The sequence below is a fragment of the Mobula birostris genome, chromosome 1 (assembly GCF_030028105.1).
Source record: "Mobula birostris isolate sMobBir1 chromosome 1, sMobBir1.hap1, whole genome shotgun sequence".
Taxonomy (NCBI): domain Eukaryota; kingdom Metazoa; phylum Chordata; class Chondrichthyes; order Myliobatiformes; family Myliobatidae; genus Mobula; species Mobula birostris.
The window spans coordinates 141,546,540-141,574,174 of NC_092370.1; the positions used below are offsets into that span (position 1 = coordinate 141,546,540).

The window sequence follows — 27,635 nt, forward strand, 5'->3', positions numbered from 1 at the left end:
GAGGCGATGGGCTGGATACAACAGTAACGTGCTCGCTAATCATGTTAGGAAGGGTTAGCAGACAGCGAGAGAGGACAGAGAAAGACGGGCAACAAGAGACCATGCATTGCATTTCCTAACTCAGAGGGTTTTTTTTTGCGGATTCCCCCTCCCTCCTGGCGCATCCATCCTGCAAAGTGCATATGCATAAATGGAGAGAGAGAATTATGAAGCGAATTGCAGCGAGCCGTGGAAATAATTTGGATGTGACTGGAGCCGCTTTCTCGACTTCCCATCGCTGTCGCCACCGCCACCCTCAGCGCCCGGGTCCGGGAGTTTCCCTAAGGCAGCACACCAACCCCGCCGGCGTCCCGCTCTTTCCCTCCTACCCGCTCCTGTAATCCTTGCCGTGTATGCGAGTTTTTTTTTGTTGTTGTTGATACATTCTCATTAAAGATGTCGGCGCCACTCGGGCCTCGGGGCCCTCGCCAGCCTGGCCCTGTTTCTCCTCACCCTCATCCGCCTATTCTTGCCTCACCGGCTCCTCCTTCTGCCGACATGCCCGGGATGCCGGACCTCAGCCACCTCACCGAGGAGGAGAGGAAGATAATTCTGGCCGTAATGGACAGACAACGCCAGGAGGAAGAGAAGGAACAGTCAATGCTCAGGTAAGAACACCGGCATCCCTACTATATTGTTCAAACTAAATACAAAACTATTGCTACAGCGGAATGAAGAAAAAAGGGTATAAGGAAAGGTCAAGCCTGCAGCCAACAGTCCCAAAGAGGTGGCCTTGTAGAAGCTGTTTTTAGTTGTAATATTTAACCTAGGAACGGTGGGCTGGGTTTTCCCGGCCGCCATCTTCCGCCTGACATTTCAGCACGAAGACTGTGCTCTGAGCTTTGAGTTGGTTCATTTTGTAACAAGGATTTCCAAGTGCAGCTGCCTGGGGTTTGGGTCCTTGAGTATTTTGTGTTAGGTTTTCAGGGATGCGTCTTTGGGAATAGCGTTTCTTAGCTCTCTCTCCTTTGCTCTCTTCCTCTCTTTCCCCTTCCTGCTCGCAAGAGCGCTAGCACTCGACCCCGGTGCTTAACACACCGACAGTGCCGAGCTCCAGCTATGCTGGAGTTCGTGAGCCAAATCCAGTTACGGCGGCGGGTTTGTTGGTGGGGGCGGGGGCGGGGTGCGCGACGCGCGAGTTTCAGCAGCACAAACCCATGGACAGCGCCTAGCAGCCGGCAGCTTGGCAGGCTCCATAGGTGATGTCGGAGCCCGAGCCAGGCCATAACCGAGCAATGTGGCAAAATCCGAGGCAGTCCTAGATCGCTGGCTCAAATTATAAAAAAGAAATTAACTCTGAGACTTGACAACAGATCTTGCCCATTGAGAGAGAGTTGAGAGGGAAAGACTAATTTAGAAATGAAGGCCACAGAGCAGAAGGGAACGTGCAAGAAAGTGTAGAAGGATATCAAAAGTCATTTGAACCTTAATCAAGCTAAATGTTTCTATTACTGGTTATATCATTATGAAAGTAAACTGAAACTCAAATGGAATACAATATAAAGTCACCTGGGGTTGCTGGCTCAATGGTGTTAGTTTCATTCTCCGCTGAACCGTTGCAGCGTATAATTTTTAAATTAATTCGCATACTGTAAAACGCTGCCGTCTTCCTGTTTGTTGTTTAGTAACGTAGTGCCTTTACATTTCCTCACACATTCATATTATCATTATTGCTTCATTGTGATAAGTGGATTGTTTGTCGTGGTGCTTTTTTTGAAATTGCTGTTTCCAATGTATTTAATTACTTCGGATGTATATTCAAGAAATACAATGGAATATGAGCAGTAGTAGTTACCTGTGACAATTCTACCTCCGTTCCTGTTCATGGCCCTTTAAGGGCATGGCTTGTTGTGTGATCTTCCTTGTTTGAGTTGCAGAATCATACTGAAAGCTGTACATTAGTGTCTTATATGTGCTGTTCTGAAGACATTCACTTCCGGTTTTGTGTAAAGCAGGGCGGCAGGTTGAAAGATTTATACAGATTTTAATTGGATCTTATTTCTGAAAGAAACAAAATGAAAATGCTTTGCACAAAGAGAGAGGCTCATTTCGATCTAAGCATTCTGAGATTCTCAAAAGATGTCAGGCTTCTGTTTTGGTACGTGTTTCATGTTTTGATTATATTATGTCTTAACTGTTGACACTTGATAGAAATTAATTGTGTATCATCAGATTAAAAGAAAACAATGTAACAAAATATACAGCTTCCACCTCCTAGAAAAGAACACATTTCAAAACAGGATATTGTTTTTGAAAGTGAAATAGTTATCTAGAATCTTGTAATTTGTTCATATCTAGTACATGAAGGGGGATAAAATTGGTGTGGAACTTTATTTGTGGGAATTACCATTCTATGTAGTGACATATACAGTTCTGCTGTTAGCACAGCAAAGAATTTTACAACGTATGCCTTGTGTTTCTCTCTCAGCATGTTCACATTTTATCAACATTTATGATGGAAGATACAGTATATTAAAAATAAAGCACTTGAGGATGACTTGGTGTGTTAAATCTGTGTCACCAAAGACAGATTTATAAGTTCAAATTCATGGATGGTGCATTTGTCATTGTCTAGAACTACAAGGATGTGTGAGTTGTTTATACTTGCATATACAGTGTGCATTTTTATTTAAACATTAATTCCAGATATGCACATAAAAGCATGTGCTTTTTCAGCAGACTGAACACAATGTTTTTTTGAAATGATTTGATGTGGAAGTCTATGTCATGGCCTGCATTTTAATTACTGTTGTTTGAGAAATACAAGCTAGTCAGCTGTAGCTAAATCCCCTGCCCAGGCTTTAAAGAGAAAGGAGGCAGACACTTGGCTGAAATATTGAATGAAATGAATTATATATTCATTTGTTAATATTAGTCTTTTTTGATCAATTTAGTCTCATTGGCTAATATTCACTCTCAAGAATATACTTTGAAAACAGGTATGCTTTGGAGAGAAGTTATTGGCATTTTAAAATTATTTTTTCATAAATGCAATAAAATTTGTTGACAATCTCTTGTTTGTAGGTAGTCTGATCAAAATTTCAATAATTTTACCTATTAAATTCCAGTTATTAATCCTTTAAGGCAGACATAATGGTAAATCAATGATGTAGAACTCATTGACATTTGCTGTATGATGGAGTTTGCTGTTCTTGCAAAAAAAAATCAGCAATACAACCTCATAGGTTTCAATTGATGTATTAAGAAAAAAAATAACACTTATGAGGGTGACTTCATGACTGTAATTTCATCTTTTGGTTTAGATGCCTTATTGTCATAGGTTACACTGTCACCTGAACCACTTGATGAGATTACTGCTATGTAATCACTCTGGTTATCTGTTATTCTGTAAATAGTTTTCTGCCAATAATGTAACTTCACTTCTCAAACAAGAGAAACTCTGCAGATGCAGGAAATCTAAGCAAGGCATACAAAATGCTGGTGGAACTCAGTAGGCCAGGCAGCATCTGTGGAAAAGAGTACATTCGACGTTTCAGACCGAGAAGGGTCCTGATGAAGGATCTCGGCCCGATATGTTGATTGTTTACTCTTTTCCCCAGATGCTGCCTGGGCTGCTGAGCTCCTCCAGCATTTTGTGTAACTTCTTTTGCTATGTAAAATGCACTTTAATGATCTTCATCCCTTTTCTGCTTCGTTGAGAATTATGACTATCATATTTCAAATATCGTGCCCTGTGTATTTACAGAATCACTATATTCAAACATTAATTCAAATGTATAGAATTTTAAACATGGAATGGGAATAAGATCAATCAACTGAAATGCATAGATAACACTTTTTTTCCTTCTCCTCTTCTCAATTTGCTCACCATTTCTTGATAGAATTCATACTTAGTTCCTTATTCAGCCATACTTTCTTCTAATGGGATAGCTAATGGAGGAGGAATTAAGATACCAGGGTTATAGGAGTGCATAGAGACATAGAAAACCAACAGCACAATACAGGCCCTTCGGCCCACAAAGCTGCGCTGAACATGTCCTTACCTTAGAACTACCTAGGCTTACCCATAGCTCTGTATTTTTCTCCATAGCTCTCTATTTTTCTAAGCTCCATGTATCCATCCAGGAGTCTCTTAAAAGACCCTATCGTTTCCGCCTCCACCACCGCTGCCAGCAGCCCATTCCACACACTCACCACTCTCTGCGTAAAAAACCTACCCCTGACATCTCCTCTGTACCTACTTACTTCCAAGCACCTTAAAACTGTGCCTTCTTGTGCTAGCCATTTCAGCTCTGACTATCCACATGATCAATGCCTCTCATTATCGTGTACAATTCTGTCAGGAGGATGAGTGCAGCTAGAATTATTTGTAAACCGTCTAGATTTCTGGATTTAAACAGTGAATAGTAGGGTTCTGGGGTGTATGGTAGAGCAAGGGATCTGAGCATGCCCATCTATAATTCCTGGAAAGTGGCATCACAGGTAGATAGGGTCATAAAGAGAACTCTTGGCACATAAATCAGGGTGCTGAGTGCAGGAGATGGGATGTTATGTTGAAGTTGTATAAGATGTGGGTGGGGCTAATTTTAGTATTTTATGCAGTTCTGGTCACCTACCTGCAGGAAATAAGCCTAAAGGAGGAGAGGGAAAATTTACATATATGTTGCTGTAACTTGAGGAACTGAGTTACAGGGATAAGTTGAATAGGTATGACTTTATTCTGGTGACGCAGGAGGATGAGGGAAGATCTTACAGAAGTATACAAAATTATAAGGGGTATAGATAGGGTTAAAGCAGACAGGCATTTTCCGCGCAGAATTGGTGGGACTGGAACTAGAGGTCATAGGTTTAGGATGAAAGGTGAAACATTTAAGGAGAATCTTGGGGGAGGTAGCTACTTCATTTAGAGGGTGGAGTGAGTGTGGAATGAGCTGCCAGCAGAGGTGATAAATACAGGTTTAATTGTAACATTTAAGAGAAGTTTGGATAGGTACTTGAATGTGAGAGGTATGGAGTGACATGGCTTAGGTGCAGGTAGATGGGACTAGACAGAAAACCAGGTTGACGTGAAATAGATGGACCTGTTTCTTTGACTTTGTGACTCTAAATCAATAGCTCTGAAGTTATCCAATAAGCTGTAGGCCTTGAGGAGTGCAGAGATCACACATTTGGTGCCTGGAGTGTGCTGAGTTAACTACTCTTAGCTGGTGTTAGAGGTGCTACACTTGGTCATTCTGACAAGAAATGAAAATTAGACAGAGTTCCCAGTGAAAACAACAAATATAAAATGCTGGAGGAACACAGCAGGTCAGGCAGCATCTATGGAAATGAACAAACCGTCAAAGTTTCAGGGTGACACCCTTCTTAAGGACTGGAAAGAAAGGGGGGAAAATGCCAGAACAAAAAGATGGGGGGAGGGGAAGGAGGAAAGCTAGTAAGTGACAGGTGAAGCGAGGCAGGTGGGAATGACAAAGTGATTGGAGAGGAGTGTGGACCATAGGAAAAAGGGAATGAGGAGGGGTACCAGGGGGAGTGATATGCAGGTCAGAATAGGTAAGAGGCCAGAGTGGTGAACAGAAGAGGGGAAGGGGAGGGAATTTCTTTTTAACCAGAATGAGAAATCAGTATTCATGCCCTCAGATTGGAGGCTACCCAGATGAAATATAAGGTGTTGCTTCTCCTCCCTGAGTAGCCTCATCATGGCACAAGAGGAGATTACGGACCAACATGTCAGAATGGGAATGGGAATCAGAATTAAAATCTTTGGGCACTAGGACGTTCTGCTTTTGGCGGATAGAGTGGAGGTGCTCGATGAAGCAGTTCCCCAATTTATGGTAGATCTCACCAGTGTAGAGGAGGCCACATCAGGAGCACCAGACACAATAGCCGATTCCAGAAGATTCACAGGTGAAGTGTTGCCTCACCTGGAAGGACTGTTTGGAGCCCTGAATGGAGGTGCGGGAGGAGCTGAATGGCCAGGTGTAGCAGCTTGGCCACTTGCAGGGATAAGTGCCGGGAGGGAGATTAGTGGGGAGGGATGAATGGACAAAGAAATCACGGAGAAAACGATTCGTGAGGAAAATGAAATGTGGGGGTGTGGGGGAGGTAAAGATGTGTTTGGTGGTAGAGTTCTTTTGGAGATGGTAGAAGTTGCAGAAAATAATGTACTGGATGAGGAGGCTCATGGGGTGGTAGGTAAAGACAAGAGGAACGCTGTTGAGGTGGTGGAAGATGGGGTGAGTGCGAATGTACGGGAAATTGAGGAGAAGCAGGTGAGGGCATCATCAATAGTGGAGGAAGGAAAACCCCATTCTTTGAAGTAGGAGGATACCTCGGATGTTCTGGTGAGGAAAGCTTCATTCTGGGAACAGATGTGACTGAGACAACGAAACTGAGAAAAAGGGAATAAATAGCATTTTTACAGGAGGTAGTGTGGGAAGAGGTATGGTCAAGATAACCAGTGGAATTGATAAGTTTATAAAAGATGTTGATCAACAGTGTCTCCAGAGATGGAGACAGAGAGATCAAGAAAAGGGAGGGAGGTATCTGTCACAAGCAGGGGCATTGGTCTCAGACCCAAAGGCAAGACACAGACACTGAAGTTCAAGGAACTTGACTAGATTTGGGATGTGACAGGATACCAGCAAGGAGCAGGGAGAAGAATGCAGACTTGGGCTAGGACATGGACAAGAAACAGGGAAACCGGACAAGGAACTTTGAACTAGGAGCCTGGGCTTGAACCCCGAGCCAGAGACTGGACAAGGACCCAGAACTTGGGTCTTGCCTCAGGCTTGGGCCCCAGAACCAGGCAAGAACATGACATGACTGGAGGCTGGGGGCTTGAGGCTTGGAGACAGGCTTGGGGTCTTGAGGCTTGAGGCTTGGAGACAGGCTTGGGGTCTTGAGGCTGCTGGCTGGGGTCTTGGGTCTTGGAATGCGGAGGCTGATAACTTGGAGGCTGGAGCTCGGAGACAGACTGGGAACTGTACATCAACATGGAGCTGGGACTTATTCTTCAAAAAGCTGGGACTCATCTTCAACACAACACCAACATGAGAGAGGACAGTACAAAGACATAGAACCGGGACTTATACTAGACAAGCTGGGACTCAGCTTCATCTCCACACCAAGGTGGGAGAGGACCATCTGTCAGGCAACGGCAGAACAGCCTGACTTACCCCACAGAGGCGAGGACAAGACAAGACAGATCCCCCTGCAAGGGCAAGACAAGAGAGATCTCCTGCAGGGAAACGGCAGAACAGCCTGACTTACCCCAAAGAGGCAAGGGCAAGACAAGACAGATCCCCCCGCAGGGCAATGGCCCAACGGCCAGGCTTACCCCATGGAGGAGAGGACAAGACAGATCCCCCCCCCAGGGCAACGGCAGAACAACCTGACTTACCCCACGGAGGTGAGGACAAGAAGAGACAAACACCAAAGAACAACAGACAGTTCCATCTCTGCATTGGCGATTGAACTCAACAGTGGTGCAGGTGAGGTATCCAGACAGAGAGTCAGGCGAGGGGGGAAAATTCAGTCCAGCCAGGAATCCCTGGCTTGCAGAGGAATTTATGTCTCAGCTCCAAAACGAGAATCATGTGCCTACAACAGAAGCTGGGGAAAACCAGAAACCCTGGAATAAGGAGCTATGGACCGGACCGTGATCCGGAATACGGACTTCACGGACCGGACCATGACAGTATCAGAAATGGAACAAGTGAATTTCAGGGCAGGGTGGAAGTTGGAGGCAAAGTTGATGAAATTGATGAGCTATGTCTGGGTGCATGAAGCAGCACCAATGCAATTGTCAATGTAGCAGAAGAAGAGTTGGGGAGAATTACCAGGGAAGGCTTGGAAGATGGACTGTTGTATGTATCGAATGAAAAGCCAGGCAGAGCTGAGGCCTATATAGTTGACCATGGCTACCCCTGGAGCCTGGAGGAAGTGGGAGGGGCTGAAGGAGGAATTGTTGAGGGTGAGGATCTGTTCTGCCAGATAGAGGTGGTTTGTGGTGGAGAGGAACAGGTAAGCGGGTTGGTTCTTTTATTGGGAAAGAAGCGGAGAGCCTGGAGGCCCTATTGATGGGGGATAGAAGTGAATAGGGATTGGAAATTTATGGTGAAAATAAGGTAGTCAGGGCCAAGGAACTGAAAGTTAGTAAAGAGATTGAAAGAGAGTTCCCAGTAGATCTTTATCAAGTGGCCTTGACTGAAAATGTATAAGTGCAAATATCAGGTGAGGACAACATCTGAAATGTTCTGATGCCTGTGTTTCAATAGCTGGCTGAAGTTGTCTTCCAGTGTTTGCATGTACATGCAGTAGCTGGATAGGCTGTTAAAGTACTGTATGTTCTGGACTAAGGAATAATGAAACGTACTGATAACTGAACAGATGGCTGGATAGTGAAATGGGTTTGAACACTCCTACCGACTAGATGAACCTTTACTTTTTAACTTGTCTTATAAATGCACCATATTATTTGTTAATTTTTTTGTGGTGGTATTATTTTGTTGTGTGTGAGTTATATATTTTGTGCTCTAAACCTTGAGGCGGAGGAGTATTGTTTTGTTTGATGGTATACATGTATATACGTATTTGGTATACAATAAATTTGAACTTTAGGAACCTGAGTCCACAACATAATGTTTCCCACAATTTTTCTCTAAAAGTACTGTTATTCTGTTATCAATCTGCAATTTGTTCAACAACTCTGGCCAATCACATGAACATATTTTAATATGAAAATAGTAAATTTGTTGCTCATGTGTTGATCCTTCTTGAGAACTATATTTCAAGGACATGCTCATCATTTAAATAGCTTGAATGACACAATATTGCTTTAGTAAACCTGATGGATACAGGTTACATTAATGATGAAACATCAGGACATGTTCTTTTCAATGATGGATATGAGTGGTGTCAACAACCTCTGAGGCACTGAAAATTACCATTCAAATGTGAGGCCTCATTCCTCTGGATTTTAAATATTGTTGCTAATTTAAAATCAGTAAGCAACTTGAATAAACATTTTCTTTCACTTTATTTCTTAATTGCTCCCCACCCAATCTTTCTTTGAATTGTAGGGCTTGAACTTTTCAGTTTAACCTGTTGGAAGACAACAAATGCCTCACCAAAAAAAAGTGATTTCTTCATCAATAAAACACCATGTCAGCAATAAACATCAACTGTGTAGCATTTAGGTTTTGGTTTCAGAATGCTGCACGTCACTTTCCAATGGTGTGGATGAAAAGGTTGAAAGAGTGAAATGGACTAAAAACAAATGATTCACCTGCATATTTTAGAGACAATAATGATTTTTCCAAGAAAGTAATCAAGGGAATGCTTGAACTAATCCATAATATTGCTGAGTTTCCTTTCTTTTACTGAGTCAAAAACTACACATTGGATTTCTAAGCGTTTCTGCCGGCAAAATCAAAAATACAGAGACGTGGGGGAATTAGAGGACAGGCTGCATGCTCAAACGCCAGTAACGTGGATGTGCTCGATGACAGTCTAGCAGACCAGTGAGCATGTTCGGGTCGCATCATCAGCAAGGCCTAGAGTTTGCTTCCTCATCCAGCGACCACATTTGTTGTCATTGGCAAGTTTTGGGTTGATTTGGTCAGAAGTTTAGAAGTTGAAGCCCAATGGCTGGGGCCCTGAGTCTGCAAATCTTTGCGAGTCCACTGGGGAAGGCAATATAATAATAATAATAATAACAATAACAATAATAAGTACTTTATTGATCCGGAGTGGGAAATTATTTAATTACAACAACATTTAAATACACACTGAGCAATAATAATTAAAAATAATAAATATAATAATATTAACTAATAATAACATACAGAATAATAATATACACAATAATAATTTACCAATGTGCAATAATAATGTACAAAATAATAAAACAGAGACTATCGTACTATGGTGTGTGTTCTCCTAGCGCACAGAGATGAACTGTTGTATATGCTTATTGCATTTGGTAGGACAGATTTTCTGTAACGAACCTTGTGACAGTGGAGCTGAATGAGCTTGTTCGAAAGGGTGCTCCGCTGCCTATTCAGTAGGTCGTGGAGAGGATGTGCCTGATTCTTTATGATGGATAACAGTTTGTTTAGTGACCTCCTCTCCACCACTAACTCAAAAGAGTCTGGGTTGTAGCCAAGGATGGATCCGCCTTTTTGAGGAGTTTAATATCTGCAAATTCATGGTCCACTGGAGGCTGGAGGCCAAAGAAAGTCTGTCCTGGGGATAGAAGACTGCTAGGCTACAGCACGTCCTTGGATATGATAGTTGCTAATGCAAATTATGCATTTCCCTGTATGTTTCAATGTACATATGATAATTCAGGTCAGGTAATTCTGTGCAGTGGAGCCGAGGAGAGTTGAGGAAAGATCTGAGGTTTGATCAATTTTGGAGACAAATTGAATTGGAAAGATCAGGTATGGGCTATATCGAGGCAATGGTGCCTGAGCTTGAGGGGGAGGAACGACTTGATGTTTGAACGAGTTAAGTGCCGTGCCAAATTGAAATGGTCAGTGTGTTGTGGTCAGAGGCGAGAGACGGGCCGATTCAGCTTTTGCAGCTCTGCAGGATTTGTTCAACTCTGTGCTAGACTGAAGCCTTCTGAATAGGCTTCTGTGCACTTCTGAATTGGCCGAAGTGATGTCTGGTGTGGTGAACTTCAGTTCTGAGTGCTGTTTGCTTGCTTTAATGTTTGTACATGTTTTTCCCTCTCTGTGCACACTGGGTGTTTGATGGTCCTCTTTTGTTTTTAATGGGTTCTATTGGGGTTCTTTATTTTGTGGCTGCCTGTAAGGAGACAAATATCAAGGTTGTATCAAATATACATACTTTGATAATAAATGTATTTTGAACTTTAATAAACAAATCTGAATCTACCTATTCTTATATTCTGGAGAAGTTCAATTGTCATTAACAGGGCAAAAATACTAAACTAAAAAGAGCAAAGTACATGAATAGTACCAAATACAACCCTGAGATTAGTTTTCTTGTAGGCATACACTGTAACTCCAAGAAACTAAAAAGGAGGACCACACCCAACAGGATGGACAAACACCCAATGTGCAAAAGACAACAAACTGTGCAATTACCAAAGAAATAAAATAACATAAGTAAATAACTAAACAATAAATATTGAGAACATGAGATAAAGAGTTCTTAAAAGTGAGTCCATAAGTTGTGGGGACAATTCAGTGATGAGACAAGTGATGTTGAATGAACTTGAAGGGTAATGACTATTCCTGAACCTGGTGGTGTGATCCTTGAGGCTCCGGTACCTTCTTCCTGATGGGAGCAGGAAGAAGAGAGCCTGCCCTAGATGGCGGGGGTCCCTGATGATGGATGCTGGTTTGCTGTGACAATGCTCCATGTTGATGTGCTCAATAGTGGGAAGATCTTTACCCATAATGGACTGCACCATATCCACTATTTTTTGTAGGTTTTTCTGTTGAAGGGCATTGGTGTTTCCATACCAGGCCACGACACAACCAATCAATATACTCTCCAACACATATCTACAGAAGTTTGTCAAAGTTTTAGATGTCATGCTGAATCTTCGTGAACTTCTAAGGAGGTAGAGACCTGCTGTGCTTTCTTCATCATTGCAGTTAGGTGCTGAGCCCAGGACAAGTCCTCTGAGGAATTCTACACTTCTGATCCTCTGATGAGGACTGGCTCATGGACCTCCAGTTTTCTCCTCCTGAAGTCAATAATCAGTTCGTTGCTCTTGCTGACATTGAGTGAGAGGCTGTTGTTGTGGCACCACTCAATCAGATTTTCAATCTCCCCGCTATATGTTGATTCATCACTACCCCTGATTTGGCCAGCGTCAGTGGTGTCATCAGCAGACTTAAATGTGGCATCATAGTTGTGCTTAGCATCACAGTCATAAGTATAAAGCATGCAGAGCAGGGGGCTAAGCACACAGCCTTGTTATGCCCTGTGCTGATGGCGATTGTGGAGGAGATTTTGTTGCTAATCTGAATTGACTGTGATCTGTAAGTGAGGAAATTGAAGATCCAATTCTACAAGGAGGTATTGAGGCCAAGGTATTGAAGCTTATTGATTAATTTTGAGGGGATGATGGTATTGTATACTAAACTGCAGTCAATGAAGAGCATCCTGATGTATGTACCTTCACTGTCCAGATGTTCTAGCGTTGAGTGAAGAGCCAATGAATTGGCATCTTCTGTGGTCCTGTTGTGCTGGTAGGCAAATAGGAGCAGATCCAAATTGGTTCTCAGTCAGGAGTTGATATGTTTCAACACCAACATCTCAAAGCATTTCATCACAGTGGATACATGTGGACGATAGTCATTGAGACAGATTACAGCATTCTTCTTAGATACCACATGAATACTACCCTGAGATTAATTTTCTTGCAGGCATTTACATTACAGCAAACAAATACAATAGAATCAATGAAAAAGTACACTCAAAGACTGACAGTGGCACTTATGTGCTGGTCCCAGGGAAGTATACTCTGGTATGATAACTCCAAGAAATTTAAAGTTACAGACCCTTTCTACCTCTGATCCCCTAATTGAGGACTGACTTATGAAACTCTGGTGTCTTCCTCCTATATTTCTTTCTTGATGTCTATTTATCCCTTGATTAGAATTTAAAGTAACGGAAAAAGGGAAACCATGCAAGTGTGGCTTCTTGCTAATAGGCAATCAGATTTTCAAAAGGCAGTATATTCAGAGTCAGCAAATCATGTCACTACTGTATTTTGAATTAGAAGTGCTTTATTATTGGTGCATTCCGTGGTCTCCAAACATCGTCACCTTGTCGTGGTGGAGAGGCCTGTGAGAGCCTGAGATCCCGAGAGCGATACATTCTGGAGTTTAGCCATCTGGTGCTTCGCTTCTGGTAGAGTGACCCATGGAAGTAAGGTAAGGGGTGCAGTCTTAGACAGGAAGATCCAACCTAGTCCTCTGTGGCGGAGCTGACAGAAGATGATGGCACACCACAACAGCGCTGAAGGTGGACGAAGGCTGCAGCAGTGAAAAGTTCCCAGTTGTCTTGTATTTCCATGTCACTGGACCCTGACCCCGGTCTGTCAGGGATCGTGTGGTGGCTGCCCATGCATCAGCCTTGCCACATTAAATAAAGTCTTGTACAAGTATTCTCCAATAAGGGAATCCACTGGCAATCCCTTAGGAGAACATCATACTCGATCGAATGATTGCACTAGTACTACACAGTTAAATAAAGTGGTGTAGGTTAACCCTTTTGGGAACTGAATGCCATTTAGAACTTGGATGCTTCTTTACAGCCAGGAACAATTATAGTTCATTGTGTGGATGGCTGGCTGACAAAAACCTCCAGTACAAATTTCCCTAAAGCATCTATGAGCAGGTACATGTCTAAGGTATCAGTTAACTGTCTTCTTTCAGAATGGCTTTAAGATGACTAATATGAAGAATATCAAAGAGCAAGTTTTTCTCGCTCTGGTTCTCAAGCACTCTTGATTTAAATACGCTGTCATTATTTTGAAATGCGTAACTCTCAATTAGGTAACTAACTAATTAAGTTACAATGCTGTTAGGGTGAGTGTGGATGAGTGTGTCCCCACAAAATGATTCTGAGTTTTCCCCCGAATGGAAGCCCGGGATGACCTGCAATCTGCTGAGGGCCAGATCAGTGATATTCAGGTCTGGCAACCAAGTAAAGCATAAGTATTCCAGGTGCAACTTCGGGAAAGCCATCTCAGATGCAAAATGGCAATTCTGGTCACAGAAGGACATCCGACAGCTGTGGCATGGCTTGGATGCTATCACTTCCTACGAAGTTAAACCAAGCCGCATGGTTTCACTCCCAGATGGGCACAATGCCTTTTATACTGGCTTTGACCGACAAAACATGGAGGCAACTTCACAAACTCCCACAGACGTGATGACTCTGTGATTTCAGTCTCTGAGGCTGACTTGATAACATCCTTCAGGAAATCATATGGCCCAGAAAGGGTACCTGGCCAAGTACTGAAGACTTGTGCTAATGAACTGACTGTAGTGTTCACTGATATCTTTAAACTCTTGCTTTGGCAGTCTGTGATACCCACCTGCTTCAACCAAGTTTCAATTATACCGGTGCTTAAGAATGTGGTAACCTGCCTCAGTACTACCATCCAGTAGCACTTATATCTAGTGTTATGAAGAACTTTGAGAGGTTGGTGATGAAACATATCAACTCCTGACTGAGAAGCCACTTGGATCCATTCCAACATGTCTACCGTCACAACAGGTCAACAGCAGCTACTATTTCATTAGCTTTTCACTCAACCCTGGAGCATTTAGATAGTGAAGATGCATACATCAGGATGTTCTTTGTTGACTACAGCTCTGAATTCAATATTATCATCATCTCAAAACTACTCAATAAGCTCCAAGCCCTAGTCTTCGATACTTCCTTGTGCAACTGAGTCCTCTATTTCCTCACTTGCAGACCCCAGTCAGTTCAGATTGGCAACAAAATCTCCTCCACAATCACCACCAATACAGGTGCACCATAAGGCTGTGTGCTTAGCCCCCTGCTCTATTTACTTTATACTTATAACTGTGAGGCTAAGCACAACTCCGATGCCATATTTAAGTTTGTAGATGATACCACTGTTGTTGGCTGTATCAAAGATATGAGGAATCAGCATATAGGAGGGAGATTGAAAAATCTGGCTGAGTGATGCCGAAGTAACAATCTCTCATTCAGTGTCAGCAAGTCCAAGGAGCTGATTATTGACTTCAAGAACAGGAATCTGGAAATCCACAAGCCAGTTCTCAATGGAAGATCAGAGGTGGAGAGGGTCAGCAACATGATATTCCTCAGTGTAATCATTTCATAAGATGTGTCCTAAACCCAATACATAAGTGCCATTACAAAGAACACACTTCAGTACAACACACATCAAAGTTGCTGGTGAACGCAGCAGGCCAGGCAGCATCTCTAGGAAGAGGTACAGTCAACGTTTCAGGCCGAGACCCTTCATCAGGACTAACTGAAAGAAGAGCTAGTAAGAGATTTGAAAGTGGGGGGGGGGAGGGGGAGATCTGAAATGATAGGAGAAGACAGGAGGGGGAGGGATGGAGCCAAGAGCTGGACGGGTGATTGGCAAAAGGGATATGAGAGGATCATGGGACAGGAGGCCTAGGGAGAAAGAAAAGGAGGAGGGGGAAAAAGCCCAGAGGATGGGCAAGGGGTATAGTGAGGGGGACAGAGGGAGAAAAAGGAGAGTGAGAGAAAGAATGTGTGTATATAAATAAATAACGGATAGGGTACGAGGGGGAGGTGGGGCACTAGCAGAAGTTTGAGAAGTCAATGTTCATGCCATCAGGTTGGAGGCTATCCAGACGGAATGTAAGGTGCTGTTCCTCCAACCTGAGTGTGGCTTCACCTTTACAGTAGAAGAGGCCGTGGATAGACATATCAGAATGGGAATGGGACGTGGAATTAAAATGTGTGGCCACTGGCAGATCCTGCTTTCTCTGGCGGACAGAGCGTAGGTGTTCAGCGAAACGATCTGTATATTGGCGAGACCCGACGCAGACCGGGAGATCGTTTCGCTGAACACCTACGCTCTGCCCGCCAGAGAAAGCAGGATCTGCCAGTGGCCACACATTTTAATTCCACGTCCCATTCCTATTCTGATAGGTCTGTCCACGGCCTCCTCTACTGTAAAGATGAAGCCACACTCAGGTTGGAGGAACAACACCTTATATTCCATCTGGGTAGCCTCCAACCTGATGGCATGAACATTGACTTCTCTACCTTCCGCTAATGACCCACCTCCCCCTCGTACCCCATCCGTTATTTATTTATATACACACATTCTTTTTCTCTCTCTCCTTTTACTCCCTCTGTCCCTCTCACTATACCCCTTGCCCATCCTCTGGGCTTTTTCCCCCCCTCCCCCTTTTCTTTCTCCCTAGGCCTCCTGTCCCATGATCCTCTCATATCACTTTTGCCAATCACCTGTCCAGCTCTTGGCTTCATCCCTCCCCCTCCTGTCTTCTCCTATCATTTTGGATCTACCCCTCCCCCTCCCACTTTCAAATCCCTTACTAGCTCTTCTTTCAGTTAGTCCTGACGAAGGGTCTTGGCCAGAAACGTCGACTGCACCTCTTCCTAGAGATGCTGCCTGGCCTGCTGCATTCACCAGCAACTTTGATAGAAAATACAGGAACCATTTAGTGAGTCTATCTGTGTAAGTCTGGAATTGAGGCCCAAAGGTCAAACGAGCTCCATACGAATCCGGGAATTGAGGCCCAAACATCAGACACATAATCGGAGAATCCTGTGGTCGATACACAGTCGTCAGCAAGGTTCGTGGGCAAAGCTGAAGGCTGGAGTCTAGAGCACAGCAAGTTTGGAGGTAGAGGCCTGAAGATCAAAGACTTAATTAGAGGCTTGAAGGAATCACGAGGGCCTGGGTCACCGGGTTCGGAGGTCCATGTGAATCTGGAATTTGAGGGCCAAAGGTCAAACCCGTGATGTTGAGTCTTGGGCCGAAGTCCAAATTTGGAGGCCTGATATCTGTGGGGCTGAGAGGATGGAGCAACGGACTAGATGCAGCCTGTGCTGGGGTTGGAGCCTGTCTGAGCCTGTGGGTGGGAGGGTGAAAAAGGTGTTTGCTTTTGTTGTTGTTACCTTGTTTTGTTTAGTTGCAGCTGCTTGTGTTGTTCTACTGAATGCTGTGGGCATGCTATGTTGGTACCAGGATGTGTGGTGACACTTGCTGTCTGCCTCAGGTGTGTTGGTTGTTAACAAATGGCACATTTCACTGTACGTTTCACTGGACATGTAGTAAATAAATCTGAATATGAATGTGAAGTCAGGCAAATGTGGAGAGAGAAGTGTGATTAACATCTGGTCATTGATGAGAACAACTGACACTGTTGCTGAAGTAGTAATACCTCATTGCATTGCACGTTCTCATTATTTTGTGATTTCTGAATTAAGTTACTAATTGAAAATCAGTATTATAGAGAAGTTTGTGTCCACCAGAGGTTTGATTAAACATGTAAAAGGCGACCTCCATCATTAAGGACTCCCATCACCCAGGTCATGCCTTGTTCTAAACACAAAATACTCTGCAGATGCTGGGGTCAAAGCAAGACTCACAACACACTGGAGGAACTCAGCAGGTCAGGCAGCATCCGTGGAAAAGATCGGTTGACGTTTTGGGCCGGAACCCTTCGTCATGCCTTGTTATCATTGCTACCATCAGGAAGGAGTTACAGAAGCCTGAAGGCACACACTCGATGATTCAGGAACAGCTTCTTCCCCTCTGCCATCCAGTTTCTGAATGGACATTAAACCCATGAACACTACCTCGCTACTTTTTTTATTTCTATTTTTGCACTATTTATTTAACTACTTAATAAATATGTATAAATATATACATTTACTGTAATTTATGTTTTTTTCTATTATGTATAAGCTTGAACTGCTGCCACAGAGACAACAGATTTCACAACACACACTGGTGATATTAAACCTGATTCTGATTCTGACAGAAGAACATGAAGAGTTCAGTAGGGTAACTTCATTTGTGTAAATACTAGCTTTAGATCAGACTAGACTAATGAAATATTGTATACTCAATCGTCTTGGTGGGTCCTCAATAGAAAACAATCCTATATTTCTTATTGTTCTAAATATGCAATTTCACAAAAACATTGTAAACTTCATTTAAAATCACAATGACGCACAAGGGAATACTTATGGCACACTATTTTATGTAGTGTAAAATACTGTTTCTGATAAAGGGTTCTGAATGTACTTCATGTAACCCACTTCATCGAGCACCACTGATGCATCTGCCAAAAGCAGAACTTCCCGGTGGCCAAACAATTTAATTCCCATTCCTGTTCCCCTTCTGTCATGTCAGTCCATGTCCTCCTCTTGTGCCAAGATGGAGCCACCTCCAGGGTGGAGGAGCAAAGCCTTATATTCTGTCTGGGGAGCCTCCAATCTGATGGCATGAATATCAATTTCTCCTTCTGGTAAAAAAACTTCCTCCTTCCTCACTCCTCTATATCCCACCCTGACCTTTAACTTCTCATCCTCCTACCACTTGTCCCTTGGCCCCTCCTCCTTCCCTTTCTTTTATGGTCCGTTCTCCTCTCCTACCAGATTTCTTCCTCTCCAGCCCATTATCTTTCCCACCCACCTGGCTTCACCTGTCACCATTTAGCTAGCCTCCTTCTGTTGTAAGGGAGTGACTAGGGATGAACCCAAGTGCAGGACACAGGCACAGAAGCCGGGTCGATAGGCGCTAGCACAGTCGTGAACGTGGAACAGGTAACTGGTGAATCTTGACTCCGAGACAAGGTTTACGTAGAATATCCAAGGAATGGAGCGGAGCTTAGAACTAACAGTCCGAAGGGATCAAGAAACGAGGTTTACACACACTAGAATCAACCAACGAACTGGCGACCCATGACTGTGCCACCAGAGTTCTTATCCTATGTTCTCTGATGGGAACCAGGTGTGCTGTAATTAATTGAACTAGCAGCAAATGGGAATCAGACGACGGGAATTAAGGAACCATCAAGGAGATAGGAGCGATATGGGGGACAGCCAGTCGGGACCATGACGATAACCTCCCCTCAACAGGAGCCTCCAGGTGAAACTCCAGGCTTGTCTGGATGGTCCCAATGGAAGTCACTGATGCTAGAAGGGTCCAGGATGGAGGAGTGGGAACCCAAGAACATTCCTCTGGGCCGTACCCTTCCCAGTCGACCAGGTATTGGAGGCCCCTGCTCCGACGGCGCACATCTAGTATCTGCCGAATGGTGTAGGCTGGGTGGTCATTGATGATTCGGGCAGGAGGAGGAGTTTCGGTTGGAGGACACAAGAGGCTGACGGAAACTGGTTTTAATTGGGAAGCGTGAAACGTAGGGTGGATGTGCCTAGATTTAGGTAGCTTAAGTCGGACTGCTGTGGGGTTAATGCTACTTTTGACCTTGAAAGGTCCAAGTAAGCGAGGGGCGAGTTTCTTAGGCTCGTTTTTGAGAGGAACTTCCTTGGACGAGAGCCACACCTTCTGCCCAGGTCAATACTCAGGTGCAGGAGTCCGCTAGCGATCGGCTGATTGGAGCTGGGCTGTGCGTGTGTCCTCCCAAACCTTATGGCACCAATCGATATGAGCCTGAACAGATGGCACCGCAATCTCCTCTTCTTGACCGGGAAACAGCGGGGGTTAGTACGCAAGAGAGCATTCAAAAGGAGATCTTCCTGTGGCAGTACTAACCAGAGAGTTGTGGGCATACTCTACCCACGTGAGGTGATCACTCCAGGTAGACGGGTTGTTGGTTGTTATGCAACGTAGTGCTGCCTCCAAATCCTGGTTGACCCATTCCGTTTGCCCGTTCGTCTGTGGGTGGAAGCTAGATGATAGGCTAACGGAGGCAACCAGGACTTGACAGAAGGCCTTCCATACCTGCGATACAAATTGGGGACCCCAATCGGGGATGATAGCTGCAGGAATTCCGTGGAGTTGGAAGATGTGGCTGACGAGAAGGTCTGCGATCTCCTGAGTTAAAGGGAGTTTAGGGAGGGCTACAAAGTGCACCGTCTTGGAGAATCGGTCTACCACGGTGAGTACGGTGGTGTTTCCATATGAAGGGGAACGAAATCTAGGGCTATGTGCGACCAAGGACGACTAGGGACAGGTAGGGGACGAAGCAATCCAGCAGGTGGCCAGTGGGAGGCTTTTCCGTGGGACAGACGGAACATTCAGAGACATAGGAATGCGTATCTGCATCCATGGACGGCCACCGAAAGTGCCTTTTCAGGAGGGACAGTGTTCCATCACTCCCGGGGTGGCAGGTGAACAGAGATGTGTACCCCACTGGAGAACCTAAGACCTGACAGAATCAGGCACAAGCAGGCAGTTGGCGGGGTCAGGGTCATCAAGTGAGGACTGCCACCACACAGGATGGTGGGAGGATGGTCTCCGGGCTGGAAATGTTCTCCTTGGAATTGTATTGGCGGGAGAGTGCGTCAGGTTTCCCGTTCTTGGACCCTGGACAATAGGTGAGTGTAAATCTGAACTGACCAAAAAATAAAGCCCAACGGGCCTGGTGGGAATTCAGGCATTTGGCGGTCTGGATATATGCAAGGTTCTTGTCATCGGTCCAGATGACAAACGGGTATTCCGTCCCCTCCAACCAGTGCCTTCATTCTTCCAACACCAGCTTGACCGCCAGTAGCTCCCGGTTCCCCACGTCGTAATTCCATTTGGCGAAGGACAGCCGGCGAGAAAAGAGGGCACAGGGATGAAGCTTCTGGTCAGAACTTGAACGTTGGAACAGAACTGCTCCCACCCCGGCGTCGGAGGCGTCGGCCTCCACAACGAATTGACAGGAGGGGTCTGGTTGGACCAGGATGGGAGCGGACGTGAAACGCCTCTTTAGTTCGGCGAATGCTGAGTCGGCCTCGGAGTCCCAAAGAAAGTGTGAGGTAAGTCAGGTAAGTCAGGTGAGGGGCACCGCCACCCGACTGTAGTCCCTGATAAATTGGCGATAGAAGTTCACAAACCCCAGGAAGTTGCTTGTGGGTCATGGATCTGGGCCATTTTTCCAAGGCCCGCTCTCGATGATGTAGCCCAGGAAGCTGACCGAGGGGACGTGGAATTCACGCTTCTCTGCCTTCACAATTAACTTGTTCTCCCACAGTCTCTGTAGGACTTTACAGACATGATGAATGTGCCCCTGGAGGCTGCAGGAGAATATCAAGATGTCATTGAGATAGACGAACACAAAGCAGTTAATAAAGTCCCTCAGCACATCATTAATCAGGGCATGAAAAACGACGCGGGCATTGGTGAGGCCAAACAGCATGACCAGATATTCAAAGTGACCTAGTGGGGTATTGAATGCCGCCTTCCACTCATCCCCCTCCCTACTTCTGACCAGGTGGTCGGCGTTTCAAAGGTCTAAATTCGAGAAGATGGTGGCTCCATGAAGTGGTTCAAACGCTGAGTTTATGAAGGGCAGTGGGTACTTGTTCTTAATGGTTATGTTGTTAAAGCCTCAGCAATCGATACAGGGGCGTAGCGATCCATCATTTTTCTCCACAAAAAAGAAACCTGTGCCCACCGGGGAGTATGAGGGTTGAATAATGCCCGCCGCGAAGGACTCACTAATGTATTTCTCCATGGCCTCTCTCTCCGGTCGGGACAAGTTATAAAGAGGTCTAGTGGGTAACGAGGCCCCAGGGAGAAGGTCGATAGCACAATCATACGGGCAGTGCGGAGGCAGGGAAAGAGCCCGTTGTTTGCTGAATACCTGTCCCAGGTCATGGTATTCTGCCGGAACTCTGGACAAGTCGAGGGGTTCAAAACCAGGCGAGGTCGCGGTTGCCTCCCTAAGGGATGGAGTCGACTGCAACCAAGTGGTGTGGCAAAATGGGCTCCAGCTGGCTATCCTCTCAGTAGACCAGTCAATATGGAGATTGTTGTGGTTCAGCCAGGCGTATCCCAGAACGATAGATGCTTGAGGAGACTGGATTAAATTAAATTGTGCCTGTTCTTGATGGTTTCCTGACAAAATCAAGGTCAGGGGTGGCGTACAGTGGGTGACCCGAGCCAGAAGTCTCCTGTCCAGCACCCGGGCCTTCAGAGGGGTACTTAACGGTTCCCAAGGAATTCCGGCCCGGGAGGCTATGTCCTCGTCCAACAGATTTCTCTCGGCACCGGAGTCCACCAAGGCGGATAAAGACAGGGACTGTTGTTGATAGTTCACGGTAGCTGGGATCTGCTTCTGGGCTTGGGGGACTGAAGGGAGTGTCGTCTGATTCACCAGAACAGATGGAGCGTGAGCTATGTTAGGAGCGGACGGGGAGGAGAGGCTGGCTGAAGATGGTAGGGTGGGCTGTGGGATGACCCAAGGAGCGGGGCGACTGGTCTTATCTCTCAGACGCTCTCAAAGTCGATTATCTAGCCCGGTGGCTAGAGAGACTAAAGAGTCCAGGCTGTTTGTGTCATCCCTTGCCACTAATTCATCTTTTATCTTGTTAGAGAGACCCTGTCGAAATACTTCCCATAGTGCCTCGTCATTCCACCCAGAGTCGGCCACTAATGTTCGGAACTCTATGGAGTATTCAGCTACGCTTTGCAAGCCCTGACGGAGAGTCAGTTGGCACCTAGCGGTGTCCTTACCGCGAATGTGTTGTTTAAAAACCTTCCTCATTTCAGAGACAAAGGTGGAGAAGGAGGAGCAGATCTCTGGCTGGTTGTCCCAGATTGTGGTGGCTCATGCTAAGGCATCCCCTCGCAACAGCCCCATGATGTACGCAATCTTTGATCTGTCCAAGGTATACTTACATGGCTGTTGCTCAGAAACCAAGGAGCATTGTAGCAAGAAAGCCCGGCACTTCCCTAGGTCCCCGGCGTAGGGTTCTGGTTCGGGTACGTGCGGCTCTCGTGGTGATCGTGTTGCCGACCCACAGGGTGATGCGGTTTGGTCAGACTGGGTTCTTAGGAGGGATGGAGTTAGGGGAGCGGACACTTGCTCACTGACCTTCTTTATGTTCTCAGACAGGGCATGAAGGTTTTCCATGACTTCTCAGAGCAGTTGATCGTGTAAGCCCAGTAGGGAGCCTTGGCTGGCGAGGGCCTGTTGCGCAGGGTCCGTGTCCGCGGGGTTCGTTCTTGCCCGTTCGTTCTGTTGCAAGGTAGTGACTGGGGATGAACCCAAGTGTAGGACACAGGCACAGAGGCAGAGTCGAGAGGTGCTAGCACAGTTGCGAACGTGGAGCAGGTAACCAGGGGAATCTTGACTCGGAGACAAGGTTTACGTAGAATATCCAGGGAATGGAGCGGAGCTTAGAACTAACAATCCTAAGGGATAAAGAAAGGAGGTTTACACACACTAGGATCGACCAACAAACTGGCGACCCATGACTGTACCACCAAAGTTCTTATCCTATATTCTCTGATGGGAACCAGGTGTGCTGTAATTAATTGAACTAGCAGCAAATGGGAATCAGACGACGGGAATTAAGGCACAATCAAGGAGGTAGAAGCAAGATGGGGGATAGCCAGATGGGACCATGATACCTTCCCACCCTCCTTCCTTTTTATTTTGATGCCTTCCTCCTTCCTTTCCAGTCCTGAAGAAGAGTCTCAGCCTGAAATATTGACTGTTTATTCACTTCTATAGGTGCTGCCTGACCTGCTGGGTTCCTCCAGCATTTTGTATGTGTTGCTTTGGATTTCCAGCGTCAGCTGGCTTTCTCGTGTTTATACTTCACGGAACTGTTTTGTCCCTGACTGAGTGGGAAAAGTTCAATTTAATTTCACTCTCTTCCCTCTCCTTTAATTTCTACAAAATGTCATCAGAGTGGCAAAGGACTGGTGTAGTTTGGGAACACTGCAGCCATTCATCCCTTTTTAGTCCATGATGGTGGTGGTTGGGGTTGGGGGAGAGCAGGCCTTAAAATTAATTGTATTATACTGGCCCAAATAATTTTCAAATCAGGGGGTAGCTGGAAAATGAAAACGTGCAATGCCCAGTCAGTCAATAAGTTTGATTCTTTTGTCAATCTATACTTTCTGCTAATGGAAACTGTATCTCATAACTCACTCCATCAAATCCACTTGTAACTTTGTTAACCACTACTCTGTTGTCTTTTAAACTTTCTGACTCCACTTCTAGCTTCTCCAGTCTCTCAAGATATCCAAAGTTCATTTGCCCTGGTTTTATTCCAGTACATTTCTTCTGTACCCATTCCTAGGCCTTGAAATCCTTCCTAAAGTGGCAAAGCCAGAACTGGGTGCAGTAGTTCCTTTCAGAAAATTAAGTTCACATTTGACAAAGCTATTGACATTTACAGTAATGCATTGCTACCATATATTTCACTTAATTTTGGAAACTGAACAATGCAATCAGGCTTTCTTAGTGAGGAGCCATCAGTTAGAATTTGCAATGCATTAAGGGGCTGGTCTGATAAATCATGTCACAAGCCAGAAGTGTCTTACAGTAAGCCACACAACCAGGGCATAAATTATACCCTACAGATACTGTACTTGATGTTAAGTAATTTTAGTGGTGGTAGTTGCTGTGATTTTTAATTTTAAATCAGAACTAAAACGTTGTAATGGTTGCAAACAGCAGTTGCACTTGGATTACTAAATCTTTAAATAATAGTGTTCTCCATTGTAGTGCGTTTTCTGTGGTCAGGAGTGCCTCAATACTCTAAATAGTTTCAGGCTGTTATGTAACTTCAAACATTAAACTAATTCAAAAGAAAGACACAGAGTCTGAAATGCAGGTGTAAATGAGTCTTTACTTTAAATGAGGCATGCACATATCACGTATGCAATTAATGTATTTGTACGTATAACCTGTAACTAATTATTAAACAAACAAGAATGCTTAATCAAACTATATATATAAGATTACTTGAATATTATTGAAATATTAAATACACAGTACCCATGCATAATTTTCTACGTTGGAATGATCGTACCCTTGAGTTTTATTCCATGTGGGGGTTGCACCAGTATTCTGCTCCTCAGGGGCTCTGAACACTTTGTTCTAGATCAAAAGCCGGGCCTGAGTTCAAGGTATCCTGCAATGTTAGCATTGCTGGTTTGTAGCAATAATACCAAAGTTCAAATTAAACTTGTTATCAAAGTACATATAGGTCACCACATACAAACCTGAGAATCATTTTCCTGTGGGCATTCGCAGTAAGTACAAAGAAACACAACAGAATCAATGAAAAACTGCACACAGCAAAGACGGACAAACAACCAATGTGCAAACGACAACTTGTGCAAATACAAAAAAGGAAAAAAAGACCATAATAATAATAATAAATAAATATTAAGTATCAAGGACATGAGTTTATAAAGTCTTTGAAAGTGAGTCTATAGGTTGTGTTCAGTGACCAGTTTAGTGATCAGTTCAGTGTTGGGCTGAGAGAAGTTATCCCCTCTGGTTCAAGAGCCTGATGGTTGAAGGGTAATATCTGTTCCCAAACCTGATGGTTGAAGGGTAATATCTGTCCCCAAAGCTATACCTCCTTCCTGATGGCAGCAGTGAGAAGAGAACATGGTCCAGATGGCAGGGGGAGGGGGGTCCTTGATGATGGATGCTGCTTTCCTGTGACAGTGCTCCTTGGAGGTGTACTCAGTGGTGGGGAGGGCTTTACCTGTGATAGGCTGGGCTGTATCCACTATTTTTTGTAGGCTTTTCCCAGTAAAGGGCATTAGTGTTTTGATATCAGGCTGTGATGCAACCAATCAGTATACTTTCCACCCTGTATCTATAGAAGTTTGTTTGAGTTTTAGATGACGTGCCAAATCTTTGCATACTTCTAGGTGCCATGCTTTCTTTGCAAAAGCACTTTCATCCTGGACCCAGGACAGATCTTCTGAAATTATAATGTTAAGGAATTTAAAGTTGTTGACCTTCTCTATTTCCGATTCCCTGATGAGAACTAGCTCTTGGACCCCTGCTATCCTCTTCTATAGTAAATAATCTTTGGCTTTGCTGACATTGAGTGAGAGTTTGTTGTCATGGAACCAGTCAGTCAGATTTTCAATCTCCATCCTATATGAAGATCCGTCACCATCTTTGATAATGCGAACAACAATGGTGTTGTCAGCAAACGTAAATGTGGCATTGGAGCGGTACTTAGCCTCACAGTCATAAGTATAAAGTGATAGAGCAAAAGGATAAACACACAGCTTTGTGGTGCACCTGTGCTGATGGAGATTGTGGAGGTGATGTTGTTGCCAATCTGAACTAACTGGAATCTGCAAGTGAGGAAATAGAGGATCCAATTGCACAAGGAAGTATTGAGGTCAAGGTCTTGAAACTTATTGATTAGTTTTGAGAGGATGATGGTATTGAATGCTGAGCTGTACTCAATGAAGAGCATCCTGATGTATGTATCTTCACTGTCCAGTTGTTCCAGGGGTTGAGTGAAGAACCAATGAAATGTCATCTGCTGTGGACCTGTTGCTCCATTAGGCAGACTGGAGCGGATCCAAGTCACTCCTCAGGCAGGAGTTGATATGTTTCATCACCAACCTGTCAAAGCACTTCATCATCATGGACGAGATTGTCACATTTCAAATACAATGAAAAGATTTTTACCACTGTCTCTTGATTTATGACAGCTCAGAGTCCATATAATATTCATACCTTACAGTCTTAACATATTTTTTCATATCTTGAAGAGCTTTTTTTTTAACCATGAGTGCTCCTCTACTTATTCTGAGGGATGTTTGCTTTGCGTGTTAGACTAAATCTATTTGAAGTGACCTTATATTGTCATGCTTACCAACTCTCTTTCATTTCATGCTTGTGTATGTGTACATTCGGGGACGGCTACAAATCATTGTTTATTTTGTCACCCAGGCATACAAGAGAATGGGCCTTATTCCAAACATTTAGAAGACAAAAGCCTTTCAGCACAACCTCTCCTGCTACACAATATCACACTCTCCCTACTCTGCTTGATGACCAAGTTCTGTTGCAAAGCTCTGGTCAATATTGGTTACTTTTTATATTGTTACGTACCCCATAACTGGGTTGCCAAACCAGCAGAAATGGATCACTCAGTTGGAGTCTGGATTACTAGAACTAAGAAAGTTTTATTAAAGAAACAAGCAACACAGTACTCTAATCAAAAGGATAATAAATGCAACAGTTCAGCAATGATAAACACACGTGTACACAGAATTAAGATAACAGGATCAATCAAGCTCTATCGTTGTCTAGGGGTAAATGACCAGTTTCAAAGTGACGCAAAGTTCAGTTCAATTTAGTTCAGTTCAGTTCGCAGTAATCGCTGCCGTGGGAGATGGACAGTGTGGGGGATGGAGAGAGAGAGCAAAACAAATGAATATTCAAGGCTTCCACACAGACCTTCGCAGTCAGCTTTCGGGCGAGTCCTTTGTGATGTCATCTGAGGTCACCGACCATGACCCCTCCGTTTCCAGGTACGATTGTTTCCCTGCGGTGAACCTGGCACCCAGGCAAGGGTGGACACACACCAGGTTCCCGCCGATTGTGCCTTTCCACCCTGTGCGTCTATGGCCCGGTACTTCCCATTGACTTGTGGGAGGCACACCGCTTCCAGGGTCTTGTTACCTCGGGTGTCGTGTGTGTGTCCTGCCTTAGCGAACCTGTCCCTTTTTATCCCCCTGCTGGGGTATCGCCTGTCCATCACTTCAAACAGTTCAGGGTTCAAAGGGGGAGCCGATCTTGACAGCTCTCCTTCCTTCATTAACATCGGCAAATGCTGCTCCATTGTTTTCCTTATCTCTCTCTCTCCTGAAGACAGGTGGCAGACCAACTGCTGATTCCACTGGTGCCAGCCCAGGCCAGCTACATCTTAATCTATGTGTATTCTTGTCACAATATCATGCAGAGTGCCTCAAACTTCCATACTAGACCCTCTTCTGTTTAACGTATACATGCTCCCTCTAGCTCAAATCATGGTAAGCAACAAAATATCTTCACTTAATTTTGTGGATGACACTCAGATTTATATAGCGGTGCTATCAAGTGACCATGGTCCCATACAATCACTAAAAAACTGTATGGAAGAAATCACCAATCGGATGAGCCAAAATTTCCTCCACTTCAATG

General features: G+C 44.6%; 1 protein-coding gene across 23 annotated transcripts in view; it reads left to right on the forward strand.

The window, feature by feature from the left end:
* Positions 1–537: 537 nt before the first annotated feature.
* The window catches only part of rims2a (regulating synaptic membrane exocytosis 2a), a 1,105,394-nt gene continuing 1,078,296 nt past the window's right edge, over positions 538–27,635 (forward strand). For 16 of the 23 annotated variants that reach the window (XM_072262773.1, XM_072262854.1, XM_072262872.1 and 13 more), the window contains exon 1: positions 547–647. In XM_072262773.1, coding sequence (XP_072118874.1) covers positions 547–647 — 101 coding nt within the window. Of the gene's footprint in view, positions 648–27,635 lie in introns of all 23 variants that reach the window. The other 7 variants (XM_072262764.1, XM_072262846.1, XM_072262801.1 and 4 more) reach the window with 2 other exon arrangements.